The sequence below is a fragment of the Bombina bombina genome, chromosome 6 (genome assembly GCF_027579735.1).
Source record: "Bombina bombina isolate aBomBom1 chromosome 6, aBomBom1.pri, whole genome shotgun sequence".
NCBI classification, from domain to species: domain Eukaryota; kingdom Metazoa; phylum Chordata; class Amphibia; order Anura; family Bombinatoridae; genus Bombina; species Bombina bombina.
In genome coordinates this window covers 1,027,461,468-1,027,475,430 of record NC_069504.1, presented here as the reverse complement: position 1 = coordinate 1,027,475,430, position 13,963 = coordinate 1,027,461,468, and the positions used below count along the sequence as shown (strand labels likewise).

At 38.0% G+C, this 13,963-nt stretch overlaps 1 protein-coding gene across 1 annotated transcript in view; it reads right to left on the bottom strand.

The window, feature by feature from the left end:
* Positions 1-4,501, bottom strand: part of CRY1 (cryptochrome circadian regulator 1) — an 85,972-nt gene extending 81,471 nt beyond the window's left edge. Inside the window, exon 1 of the mRNA XM_053718758.1 lies at positions 3,892-4,501. Coding sequence (XP_053574733.1) covers positions 3,892-4,049 — 158 coding nt within the window. The 5' untranslated portion in view covers positions 4,050-4,501. The remainder of the gene's footprint in view (positions 1-3,891) is intronic.
* Positions 4,502-13,963: the final 9,462 nt, after the last annotated feature.

Below are 13,963 nucleotides of genomic sequence, written 5' to 3'. Positions count from 1 at the left end.
ATTCCTTGACAAGTGAGGTTCTCATTACCAAGCCGCTGCTAAGTGAAGTCTCAGTACACTGATTTACTGTGAGGCGCCAGTGGATCTGTCATTATCCACACCTGCGAGGAGAGAGCATACCGGAGAGAGCAAGCTGGTTTGCTCTGATAACCAGTCCGTTCCCACAAGCACACTGGTGTGCTCTGCAAAAGTGTGAGTACCCTGGAAATTGAATACTGCTGTGTGAAATATATTGGGTCTGTGGATACACACAATGGTCGATCTTGTTTGTGTTTAAATCCTACACAGATTGGCTTCGTTTTGGAAAAAGAAGGATCCTGATTCTGAATCAGGGAGAGTCCACTGCCGACAGTCAAGAAAAAATTTTTGAACTTATGTGTCCAATTATAAGACTATACATTTTCTAGTGGACTTTTAAACTGGGACATTTTATTTAATGAGGTACCATTATCCATTACTATATACCATTGTTCATTTGTTTTTAAAAAATCTTTTTAAATTGGGTATACACAATTTTTAATCATATTAGCGCCCTCTGGTGTTACATGCACTTGTTATAAAAGAACCTGGGTTTTAGCTGTCGATTGGTGGCTGCATGTGTGTATATATACATACACACACTGATTGTCATTGGCTCACCCATCTGTACAGTTAAAAACCAGTAGCGCGTTGCTACTCTAACAAATGATACTAAAAAGAATAAAGCAAATTTGATAATAGAAGTAAACTGGAAAGTTGTTTAAAAAGTTATGTTCTACCTAAATCAGGAGGGAAAAAAAAAAAATCAGGTTTCATGTCCCTTTAAAATAATTGTTTTTTTCCTTAATGTGTTCCAATGCCTTGTTATACCAGCTGCAGAATATAAAATGTACGAGAAACTGCTTCTTTAGTTTTTTTTGTATATTAAATAACTGGTTTTGTTCTTTAAAACCAGAACCCATTAAAATGTGTTGAGGTTGCAGGGAAAAAAAAAATCCAAAAAAAAAAAAATCTTATTTTATCAATTCCTGTGCATACAAATGCTTATCTCTTACCCCTCCACTTGCAATTTCTTCAGTTTTTCTATAGCCAATACTTAAAAGGGACAAAACAACGTTTTTTCTCTTTCATGATTCAGATAGAACCTAAACATTTTAAAACAACTTTATAATGTACTTTTACCAAATTTTCTTGTTATCCTTTGTTGAAAAGCAGGAAGGTAAGATCATGAGTGTGCACATGCCTGCAGTACTATATGGCAGCAGTTTTGCAAAAATGTTATACATAAGTAAGAGCACTAGATTGCAGCACTATTTCCTGTCCTGTAGTGCTCCAGACATGTGCACTCTACCTATCTAGATATCTCTTCAACAAAGAATATGAGAACACAAATTTGATAATAGAAGTAAAATTAAAAATTGTATTCTGAGTTATGAAAAAATAAATAAATTAATAAATACTACAGTGGCAGCCCAATCTACTTCTCCTGACACACACGGAAAAGCTGTAAATCTGTAAGCGGCGTTTATATACGCTAGGATACTTATTGTTTTATATACATTGTGACATCCTATTGGACTTTTTGTTTGTTAAAAAAAAAAAATAAAAAAAAAAAAAAAATAAAGAAGCAAAACATAACCATAGAACAAAAACAAAGAAAATGTAAAAACAAAAAAACAAAAAAAAAAAAAAAAGATACAAGATTGCTCTACGTATCTAACCAAGCATGGAATGACTAATTCATTGATAATTTATTTACATGGAAAGTGAAAGTGAAGAAAAAAAAAAAAAGCTAGCAGCAAACAGATCCTAGTGGCAAGAGAAGTCTGCAAATGTACCAGGTAAAGATTTTAGCAACTGGCACTTGACTTAAAGTGACAGTCAAGTAAAAAAAAAAAAAAAATAATTCATGATTCAGATAGAGCACACAATTTTAAACAACTTTCCAATTCATCTCCATTATCTAAATGTGCATAATTTTAAGTTTGAAGCACCAGTTCCTACTGAGCATGTACATGTATACATTTTGTGATTGGCTGATGGCTGTCACATGATGCATTACGAAGGAACATGTAACTGATATTTGTCAGAAACAAAATCTACAGATTTGAGATTCAAGCTAAGTGCTTTTGCATTGTTTATGCATCTATTGAATATGCTATTCCACTGTGTTTAGTGGTCCTTTAAAATTCAGGTTTCAGAATAGAACTAAATTCCTTACCAAAGTAAATGGATAGATTTGAAAACAAGACTGATACATAAAAACCTGCAGCAATTTGACACCTGCAATAATAGTAAATTACTTTTTGACACAATATTACTAGCCCCCCCCCCCCATCTAACACTTTAAAAGCCTATAGGGTTTTCTAGGTTGTGCAAGATTTAAAGGGCTATAATAGCCTTCTAATTCGCTAGAGGTGCAGGGTTGGAAGTCTTAAGATGACGATGGAAGCACAGCGGTTCTAAGTGGAATCTGCATCTGATCCAAAAAGCAACACCAGTCTTCAAATTGCACACTATTGAATTAGAGCATATTATTTTAAATATATATATATATATATATATATATATATATATATATATATATATATATTTTTTTTTTTTTTTTTTACTATAATGGCCCTTTACAAATTTAAATAGTTTTAACTACAAAAGAATTTTTAAAGTACTGCCCAAGACTTGTTGGGGGACTTGGAACAGGAAAACAATGGTGACTCTGCTGACGTGACTACCAAGGGTAGCCTTGTCTACTCACCTAACACGTACAAATAGGCTACTCAACATTATGGCAAGTGACAGGTGGAGTTTGGCTATTTAAGACGGAAAACAAAACAAAAACTTTTGCAGCAAATACGATCTTAATGCACTTAAAATATTTTCAAACTTCAAATGTATATCAAGGCTACAAAGATCTTATGTCAATGTGATTACTGGCCCATTATCAAGCCTTTCTAGACTGGCTCCTTTTTACGTTCAGGTGTTTTAGTTATACAAATACAATCATGCAGCTAAGACTCTACTCGAACAACCTAACTGAAGTTACAATAAAAAAATGACAAGCAGTAGTCAGCCAAATCAGGTGTCATACCATTCTTCTTGCATTTCCCAAATGTTTTGTACAGTACAATGAAGTTTCTCGGGGGAAGAGGAATAGATATCAAAGCAGATTTTAGGTTTAAATGCCATGCAACTAAAGCACTTTATAGCGGTTTTAGTTCTGTTTAAAGCACATAATTGTTCATTACAATAGAAAGGAGTTTTAAAAATAGAAGTCAAGGATAACATTTTCTTACATCAAAACCAGCATGAAGGAGAAAAACAAGGGCCATGTAAACTAAAATTCCTCCATCCAAATATCTAAAGCTCTGGCAAAAACTAATTCTATGTGAGCACAATTGCTTATTTTTACAATTTAATATCTTACTGCGCACTCTAATTGGCCTTTTGCAGCATGCGTGCAATAATGGAGACAGCCAATCATAATGGCCGTTAACTTATGAGTATGTATGGAGGTAGGTACAACCTGACATGGGATAGACAGCTGCAGACAGAGGAAGAATAAAAATAAAAAACATTTTAATGATACTTTACTTTAGTGTTTGAGTTTACTTTATACTTCCATATAAATTATAATATTAATACATTGCATTATTACAGATATAGCTATAAATTATCAATCTAGTAAATAGTACAGGCGTAAGTAGTTTAACCACTTACCTGTCAGAAAAAAACTGCAAAAAGTGGAGAATAATCTTTAGTTTTTTTTGACCCACTGACTGCCAAATAGGATTTAAACACAAGCCTCTAGGGCAGCCAAGAGGTGAATCACGTAATAAGCTAAGAAACTAATAGGTTATTTAGTGTAATTAGATGCTGCAAGTTTACTGGCTTTATTAAAAAGGTTCTCATTACCTCCACCTGTTGATCCCCACATTGGATGAGCCTGCAAACCACGGATCCAGGATGTAGACACATCTGATAGTGTCAGCCCCCTGTATACACTCCCGCAGGGCAGGATTATCATGGAGCCTCAGTCCTTTTCTGAACCAGTGTATAGCATTTACCCCCATATTTCCAAATAAAATGTCAAAAAGGCAGCCGGTGTAAATTGAAAATACAGAACACAAAACAAAAGTAAAAATAAACAAGGGATGAAGAGTCAAGTACAATCAAGTCTCATTATGGAAATACAACGAATGTGTAAAGAAAGTTGTAGTAACTAGAGTGCTGGTGAAATTAAAAGTCTTTTAAGTGGCAGGAAAAAATAAATGGGATTTTCCTTGATTGTGAATAAAGAGCAGAGGTTTGTCGGTCATTATGTGTGGAAGAGAATAAACACACGGTCCAGCAGCAACATGTAACGCCACCGCTAAGACCTCACACGCTGGTACGGATGGTCAAGAACAGCAAGATGGGCATTCAAGTAAACCACAAGCTGCCAAACGCTCCCACCGTACCCAGCAACTCCTTCTGCCAAGTGTTGATTCATTGAAGTGCACGACTCCACTAGCTAGCTTGCACTCCTCCAGACACGTCAGTTTAACCCCGCCTTTCCTAGCGCTAATCCTTGTGATTGGCTCTTGCCAGGTCATATGACATATGCGCCTCACGTTTATCTAGTGTGTTTACTACGCCTCTCCCTGCCCTCACGTGTTTTTGTCCTTTCTTCTAGATTTCAGCTCAGTACACTGAATTATGTTTAGCTCCTCCTACTTCCCCTCTGCTGCGCTTATTAGGAGCTATATACACTGTAGTTCCCAGCAGCCAATGCCAAGCTGAACACAAATGTTATGCAGTGTAAACGCCCAGTCTAACTGCAGCGCTATGATTGGTCGGCTTTAGTAGTACCCGGATAAGCACGCGGATTACCTCCTGCTTGCTGTTACAGCGCAAACTGCGTGGGTAGCCCTGTGCCATTCTTCTTATTAGTAAATACATACCAAGTGCTATACGGGAGCAGCCGCTATATAACATCTATCGTCGTTTGGTTTTAGTATGTTTAAAATCTAGTGCTTAGAGCAACCGGTTCCCATCGCTGCTTTTATTAATCCGCAAAATTCCAGACTGAATAATCCTGCACTGGATGTAGTCGCGACCTAGTTGTTGCCATAATAAGTAGCTCACAGGCTGTCCGTTATGCAATGCCGCATAATTTAGGCCACACCTGTCTTAGATTTGGTAACCGTTGTTTGTACCGCAGCTAGTCACGTTCCTGGTTGTGTCGAAGTAATTGTCACCGTATAAAACAAATTAAAGACAGCCATGCCTTTATAATTTAACAGAACTGGAGGTGTTAAGGCTATTTTAATTGCTATATATGCTATTGCTAGGAAACAAACGTTCATGTGCTAAAAAACAAGAATTTTTGTAAGGGAAAAAACAAACAAAATATAAATATGTCAGAAAACATGCTTCTGAAACTATATGAAAAAGTAAACCTAACTCAGTAACTCACTGAAAATGGGTTAATGGGACGAACAGGGTATTGAAACGAGTATGTCTAAAAGCTTATGTATCCCAAGCTTAGGTTTTTATTAAAGGGACATAATACTCATATGCTAAATCACTTGAAACTGATGCAGTATAACTGTAAAAAGCTGACAGGAAAATCTCACCTGAGCATCTCTATGTAAAAAAGGAAGATATTTTACCTCACAATCTCCTCAGCTCAGCAGAGTAAGTTCTGTGTAAAAAGGTATACTTCACCTGCTCACAGCTGCAGGTAAAAAAAATGAAGAAATGAACAGCAGTCCTGAGGTTGTGAACTCTTTTACTGTGATCTCATGAGATTTCACTTAACTCTCATGAGATTTCATTGTTACACTGAATAGGGAAATAACATGAGAGTGCACGAGGCTCATCCTTTCAGCTGTCCCAGGACAGACATATTAATATGCTGCTTAGAAATCCTTTACAGTGGGATGTGGCTACCGAGGAACTTTTGAGATAAAATATCTTTCTTTTTTACATAGAGATGTCAAGTGTTTAAACATTTGGGTATTATGGCCCTTTAAGTTAAATCCATGGGTGAGAAAAGGACACGAATGACAAGATAACAACGACTAAGATCTATAGAGGGAATTGTATAGACTAGTGTGTAAAAACTAAATGCAAATCATTTTAAAAAGTGGTTCACTGGCATCAAATAATTGACTCAATTATGGATACACATTATACCAAGGCAACAAAGAGAATGAGATAATATAAGTAAACTGAACTTTTTTTTAAATGGCATATTCTATCCGAATCATGAAAGAAAAATGTTGTGTTTCATGTCTCCTTAAAGGGACAGTATACACTCATTTTCATATAACTACATGTAATAGACACTACTATAAATAATAAGATGCACAGATACTGATATAAAAATCCAGTGTAAAACTGTTTAAAAATGTACTTAGAAGCTCTCAGTTTTGCTCTGTTGAAAAGGCAGTTGGAAAGCCCACTGCAAGTGGGAAATAAGACCCTCCCCCTTTTGCATATGAAAAGACCCTTTACACAAACAGGAGCAAGCTGGAGAAGGTAGCTGACGGTATTCAAATAAAACTTTGGGGCTTGGTTAGGAGTCTGAAAATCAGAGCAATGCTATTTAAAAATAAGCAAAATTATACATTTTTAAAACAAACTTTATGGGCTATATAAATAGATAATCTACAAAATATTTATGCAAAGAAAAAATGAGTGTATAATGGCCCTTTAAATATTACAGATGTATAATGTGAAACATATCCATTGAATGAAATATCGTTATATGCTTCTTGAAAAGCATGTTGAAGTGTTATTCAATCGCTTACTTTGCTTAGCATATAACTGTCTGATTCTAGGAGCACTTTCTTTTTAAAGTGAAAACTGTGGTAGTTACTTTAAACAGAGGCTTTTATATGGCCAATACATGGTATATACGGTGAAGGGGTTACGTAGTACGTTTACCTATGATTTCAGGAAACCCCGAAACGCGTCAGTGACAACATGCGGCCCCACGTTCGTAGCGTCTGTATGTCTTTAGAATAGCGATTCGCACCTTGTTGGTGTTGCTTACTTGCTGTGCTGTTTGTGCTACACATATGACTTTTATTTGATGCAATAAATATCCCACTGTTTTTACTCTGTGAAGAGCCGGTCTGGATTTTGTGCTTTGGATTGTTGTTTAAAAGCATGTATTGTGTGAGTACAGGTTAGGGTCCCAGGAGGGGCGAGACCTTGACGTGTTCCTGGGCTTAAACCGTTTGCGCAAAATGCAACGGACTCTCCCATTTTTTCTTTTAAACATTGCTGTGTGCCTGCTGGTGTGTCCCAGGTTTTCTGTGTGTTGTGTTGATAATATTTGTAAGTTTACCTATATATATATGCTTGTCACCCAGGCAGCTCAGGGGTTAACTGCCTGGATTGCTGCAAACTGTACAGCTGTCTTTCAGTGTTCAGGGCTGTGGAGTTTACAGTTACTAGGATGTGTACCCTGTCAGATCTGAGAGTGCGGTCCATTCTTGTGCTTTGTATGCTATGTACTCAGAGAAATTACAAAAACCTTTGTCACCTTGGGAGGCTCCCAGTTGGTTTGTTTGAAAGCATGCATTGTGTGTGTGCAGATTAGGGTCCCAAGAGACCAAAGGAGTTTGTGAGTGAGAGAAGTTTAGAGGCAGCAGGGGCAGATGGGTTATCAATGGGGATGTTGAAGTCCCCTAGGATTAGAGCAGGTGTATTTGTAGAGAGAAAGTGAGAAAGCCAGGCAGCAAAGTTGTCAAGGAATTTGGAGGTTGTTCCAGGGGGCTATAGATAACTGCCACTCTGAGTGAGAGGGGGGAGAACAGACAAATGCAGTGGACTTCAAAGGAGGAGAAGAAGAGAAATGGATGAGGATGCAGGTGCTGATAGGAGCAGGAGGGGGAGAGTAAGATTCTAACACCGCCACCATGTCTCTCACCTTGCCTAGGTGTGTGGCTAAAATGGAGACCGCCGTGCATGAGAGCAGCAATGGAAGCAGTGTCAGAAGATAGCCAGGTTTCAGTAATTGCTAGAAGATTGAAACAAACAGGTCGTGAACTGTTGTTAGTTTGTTAAAGACAGCGATAATTCCAGAGGGCACAAAAAAAGAGAGGGGATAAGTGCTGTGGGTTAATGGAGATGAGATTGTTAGGACTGCGTGACCTGGAATTTGTATTGTGAGAGACTGAGCTAGAGTGTAAAAGTGTAGTGATTGCTGCAGGGCCAGGGTAATTATATATATATATATATTTCTTTTTAAATCATGATGAAAAAATAATGACAGATGAAAAAATAAAAAATAAATTTCTTTTGAGTTGTCGTCACCAAGAATATCACTACTTTACTACAAACATTTTTTCATCTGTCATTCTTTTTTCTTCATGATTTTATGATATATGTATATATATATATATATATATATAGTGACAACATGCGGCCCCACGTTCGTAGCGTCTGTATGCCTTTAGAATAGCGATTCGCACCTTGTTAGTGTTGCTTACTTGCTGTGCTGTTTGTGCTACACATATGACTTTTATTTGATGCAATAAATATCCCACTGTTTTTACTCTGTGAAGAGCCGGTCTGGATTTTGTGCTTTGGATTGTTGTTTAAAAGCATGTATTGTGTGAGTACAGGTTAGGGTCCCAGGAGGGGCGAGACCTTGACGTGTTCCTGGGCTTAAACTGTTTGCGCAAAATGCAACGGACTCTCCCATTTTTTCTTTTAAACATTGCTGTGTGCCTGCTGGTGTGTCCCAGGTTTTCTGTGTGTTGTGTTGATAATATTTGTAAGTTTACCTATATATATATGCTTGTCACCCAGGCAGCTCAGGGGTTAACTGCCTGGATTGCTGCAAACTGTACAGCTGTCTTTCAGTGTTCAGGGCTGTGGAGTTTACAGTTACTAGGATGTGTACCCTGTCAGATCTGAGAGTGCGGTCCATTCTTGTGCTTTGTATGCTATGTACTCAGAGAAATTACAAAAACCTTTGTCACCTTGGGAGGCTCCCAGTTGGTTTGTTTGAAAGCATGCATTGTGTGTGTGCAGATTAGGGTCCCAAGAGGGGAGAGACCTTGATGTGGTCCTGGGCTTAAACCATTTGTGCCAAATGCAACTGACTCTCCCATTTTTGCTTTTAAACATTGCTGTGTGCCTGCTGCTAAGTGCCAAGTTTTCTGTGTGTTGTATGTATATATATATATATATATATATATATATATACATTAGTCAGGGTAGAAGACAGAGAAGGTGTTAGATGTGAAGGGATAGGGTCAAGTGGGCAGGCAGTGAGATGTGTAGAAGACATTTGGGAACTCACTTCATTCTCAGTGGTTGTGGGGAAGGTACTGAGAGTGGTGGAGGGGATGACCAGGGGCGGAGACGGAAGGTTGCAGTCTTGTGTTGGGATGTTACTTCGGATGGTAAGTGTTTTGTTGAAAAAGTAGTCTGCCAACTCTTGAGCACTAAAGGCAGATGAAGGGGGTGGTGCAGGTGGATAGAGGAGAGTGTTGAAAATGGAGAAGAGGCGTTTAGGGTTTGAGGAATGAGAAGATATAAGAGAAGAGAAGTAGTTTTGCTTGGCTAAGTAAAGGGCAGAGGAGTAAGAATAAAGAATTAACTTATAGTGGAGGAAATTGGGTTCTGAGCGGGATTTCTCCAGGCACGTTCAGCATCACGAGCATTTTTGTAGGTAGCGTGTTTGCTGAAAGTGCTAGGGCTGGAGCTGACGACGTGGGGTTTTGCGTATTTGTGGAGTGTGGTGGCATAGCTTACTGACCTAGCTGTTATTGAAATCCCTCCCCCCAGATACACCTTTCTCTCTGAACTAGGTGTTTAATTAAAGACACCCCCATTAGCCTTGACTGGCATGTGCTAGGCCAAACCCCTTTGAAATGAGAATATAATTGGGAAACAATCTATTTTTCTCTCCCATTCTTATCCTGTTCGTGCTGAAAAGATGGCTGATGTGGGACACACTGGAGAATGTGGCTAAGTATATTCCTTGGATAAAATCCTGTGATTATTTTAGCAGTGTTGCAGAAATTGGGGTTGTAGTATTGTAGTAGAATTGCCCTGTATTCATTATTTGGACTGTCTTGCTGTAAAATAGATGTGTATATATACCTGTAACTCTTTCTCTTATTATTAACATATATTGATTCCTAATAAACTGTTTGGAAAGAATGGAGACCCTTCTATTGTTGAGTTCAGAGGAGAGAGTATTGTTATAGTGAGTTGTAGCAAGGTCAGGGCAGAATACCGTGGAAGTGTGGGAGGGAGGCGTTTTTGAATAAGGTTGGAAAGTTGAAGAGGATCCACAGTGTGCAGATTTCTACAGGTGCAGGGGCGAGGGGGAGAAATAGGTTTAGCATGTACATTAAGAGTATAGATGAGCAGATGGTGGTCTGAGATGGGAAATGGATGACAGGTGACATCAGAAAGGGAGCAGAGGTAAGAGAATACCAGATCAATAGAGTTTCCGTCGCAGTGAGTAGGGAATAGGATGGATTGTGAGAGACCAAAGGAGTTTGTGAGTGAGAGAAGTTTAGAGGCAGCAGGGGCAGATGGGTTATCAATGGGGATGTTGAAGTCCCCTAGGATTAGAGCAGGTGTATTTGTAGAGAGAAAGTGAGAAAGCCAGGCAGCAAAGTTGTCAAGGAATTGGGAGGTTGTTCCAGGGGGCTATAGATAACTGCCACTCTGAGTGAGAGGGGGGAGAACAGACAAATGCAGTGGACTTCAAAGGAGGAGAAGAAGAGAAATTGATGAGGATGCAGGTGCTGATAGGAGCAGGAGGGGGAGAGTAAGATTCTAACACCGCCACCATGTCTCTCACCTTGCCTAGGTGTGTGGCTAAAATGGAGACCGCTGTGCATGAGAGCAGCAATGGAAGCAGTGTCAGAAGATAGCCAGGTTTCAGTAATTGCTAGAAGATTGAAACAAAAAGGTTGTGAACTGTTGTTAGTTTGTTACAGACAGCGATAATTCCAGAGGGCACAAAAAAAGAGAGGGGATAAGTGCTGTGGGTTAATGGAGATGAGATTGTTAGGACTGCGTGACCTGGAATTTGTATTGTGAGAGACTGAGCTAGAGTGTAAAAGTGTAGTGATTGCTGCAGGGCCAGGGTAATGATAGATATATATATATATATATATATATATATATATATATATATATATATATATATATATATATATATATTTCTTTTTAAATCATGATGAAAAAAGAATGACAGATGAAAAAATAAAAAATAAATTTCTTTTGAGTTGTCGTCACCAAGAATATCACTACTTTACTACAAACATTTTTTCATCTGTCATTCTTTTTTCTTCATGATTTTATGATATATGTATATATATATAATATATATATATATATATATATATATATATATATATATATACATATATATATTAAAACTCATGGAGAAAAAAGAATTACAAATGAAAAAATAAATGTAGTAAAGTAGTGATATTCTTGGTAAAGAAAAAAGTCAATGAAGGTCCCAGAAAACAATGAAATGATTATATGATGGCTATTCCAAAAAAGAACCAATCCCGGTACCCACAGAGACAGGAGAAGAATCACACTCAGAACAATTATAGTCCATAACAAGTTGCAACTGTGTTAAATCTGACTGATTACTGCCTGAGTGATATTGAGTTCAAGATTTTCAACTATGGTTTGGGCTTTGTTCCATCCACAAGGTTCAATTTGTTTGAAACTCTTGTGGACGTGAACAAACTTATTAGACAGTTTACTTTGAAATAATACTATTTCACTGACAGTGATCCACAAACTATCCCTGTTGCTCTTGTTGACCCCTCTAACATAAATACTACCGGTTCAACCTTAGATGTTTCAGAGATAAGAGATGTACATGCTTTGGAACTCTTAGAACACAGGCTTCAAACCGAAGTCCACATTTTATCCAGTCCAATCAAGAGGTGACATTTTAACTAACTTTCAAAAAAGAGTTGAGTTAGATCTGATTGAGTTGTCTGAACAACAGCCGAGAGTTTATCCAAATCTAACTAGAGAGGAGAAAGTAGCCTTAGATTCATTAAAAAAGAATAATAACTTGATCATCAAGGCAGCGGATAAAGGGTGAAGCGTAGTCGTCTGGGATGTCCAGTCATATAGAAATGAAATCTCAAGACAAGTGAACAATGTAGATGATTATAGAATACTACCTGCAAATCCTACACTTAGGTTTCAGACAGAGCTAACCCCTCTGCTTGATGATGGTCTGCAGTTGGGGCATTTTGATCGCAATACATTTGATTTTTTACTGGTAAAGAATCCTATAACTCTGATTATTCATGTACTTCCTAAGGTTCATAAGTCTTTAGTAGCGGTTAAGGGAAGACTTATCGTATCTGGCATTGTTCTCTGTGTGAACCACTCCCTGAGTGGCTTGATAGCATCATCCAACCACTTGTGTTGAACCTAGAAAACTACCTCAGAGATACCAAACATTTACTTCAGAAATTAGCTTTTCTTGATTGGGATAAAAACTATGGATGGCTCATCATAGATGTGGCATCCCTCTATTCGTCCATACCACACGATATGGGCACAGAGGCGATAAAACATTTTCTGTACACCACAACCAACTATTCAGCTGATTTTGTTGAATACTTGTTGTCTGTTACAAGCTTTCTCCTGACACACAACTATTTTTCCTTTGATAGTACTTACTATCTGCAGACCCATGGTACAGCCATGGGGGCTAAATTCTCCCCATCCTATGCAAATTTAGTGATGGGGTGGTGGAAAGCCACATATATCTATGGTGATGCCAACTGTTGTCATAAGGAGATTGTCATTTACCATAGTTTTATTGATGATCTTTTATTTGTGTGGTCAGGAGGGAAAGAAAAAGCGTCTGGTTTTGTTGATCAATTGAACAACAACCCCTGGGGTTTGAAGTTTACATTTGAATTGGAGAGAATTAATGATCTCGATGTGACCTTGATAGCTAATGCTGCCACTTGTAAAGTAGACACCACAATCTACAGGAAGCCCATTTCAGGTAACACTTTGCTGCAGGGCAGAAGTTGCCACCCAAGGAGGGTCCCCTATGCCATTGCAAAAGGCCAGTTCATTCATACTAAATGAAACTGCCCTAACCAAATTGATTATGAGAAGCAGAGTAAGGATTTGGTTAATAGACACACAGTAAGGGGTTACCATAGAGACACCATCACAAGAGCTAAAACTGAGGTGGACAACATAGCAAGAAGCACATTGTTAAGGGATGTAGACAAACAGAGAAATTTTACATCATCAACTAGACAGCCAATTACTTTTGTTACACAGTATTCTACAAATTTTGATAATGTCTGTAAAGTTATATGTACACATTTACTAATGCTTACAGCGGATGATCAGCTGAAAGATGTGGTTAAAACAGGTTGTCATTTTTGATACAGGAGAGAGCCCACCATTGGCAATATCTTGTCACCCAGTGAGCTTTGTACTAAAAACACAGGTAGTGCTTGGCTACAAAACAAAGGTATGTTTAGGTGCGGATATGGTCCCTGCATACCTTGCAGTTACATTGATAAGAATGATAGCTTTATCTGTTCAACTACTGGTAAGCAATTTTTGGTAGGGTTGTGTGTGAACTAAAGACGTAAAAATGTTGTGTACCTTATTTGGTGCACTTGTAACAACAAGCAATATGTAGGATGTACCACCCTCGAGGTCTGGGAGCGGATCAGACAACATTTGTCAGACATAAACAGATCAAAACTGAGTTCAGATCTAGCTAAACATTTTGTTAAGGTTCACCATAATGACATCTCTTTGCTTAAATGAATGGTTATTAAACAGGTTCAGACCCCAAAACGGGGAGGGGACACTATCAAGTCACTACACAATATGGAGGCCTTTTGGATTCTCACCTTGGGAACAAGGGTACCTTATGGTTTTAATAGCATATATGATGTGATTAACTTTTGGGAATAAGATATTTTTCCTATAGCCATAATACCTA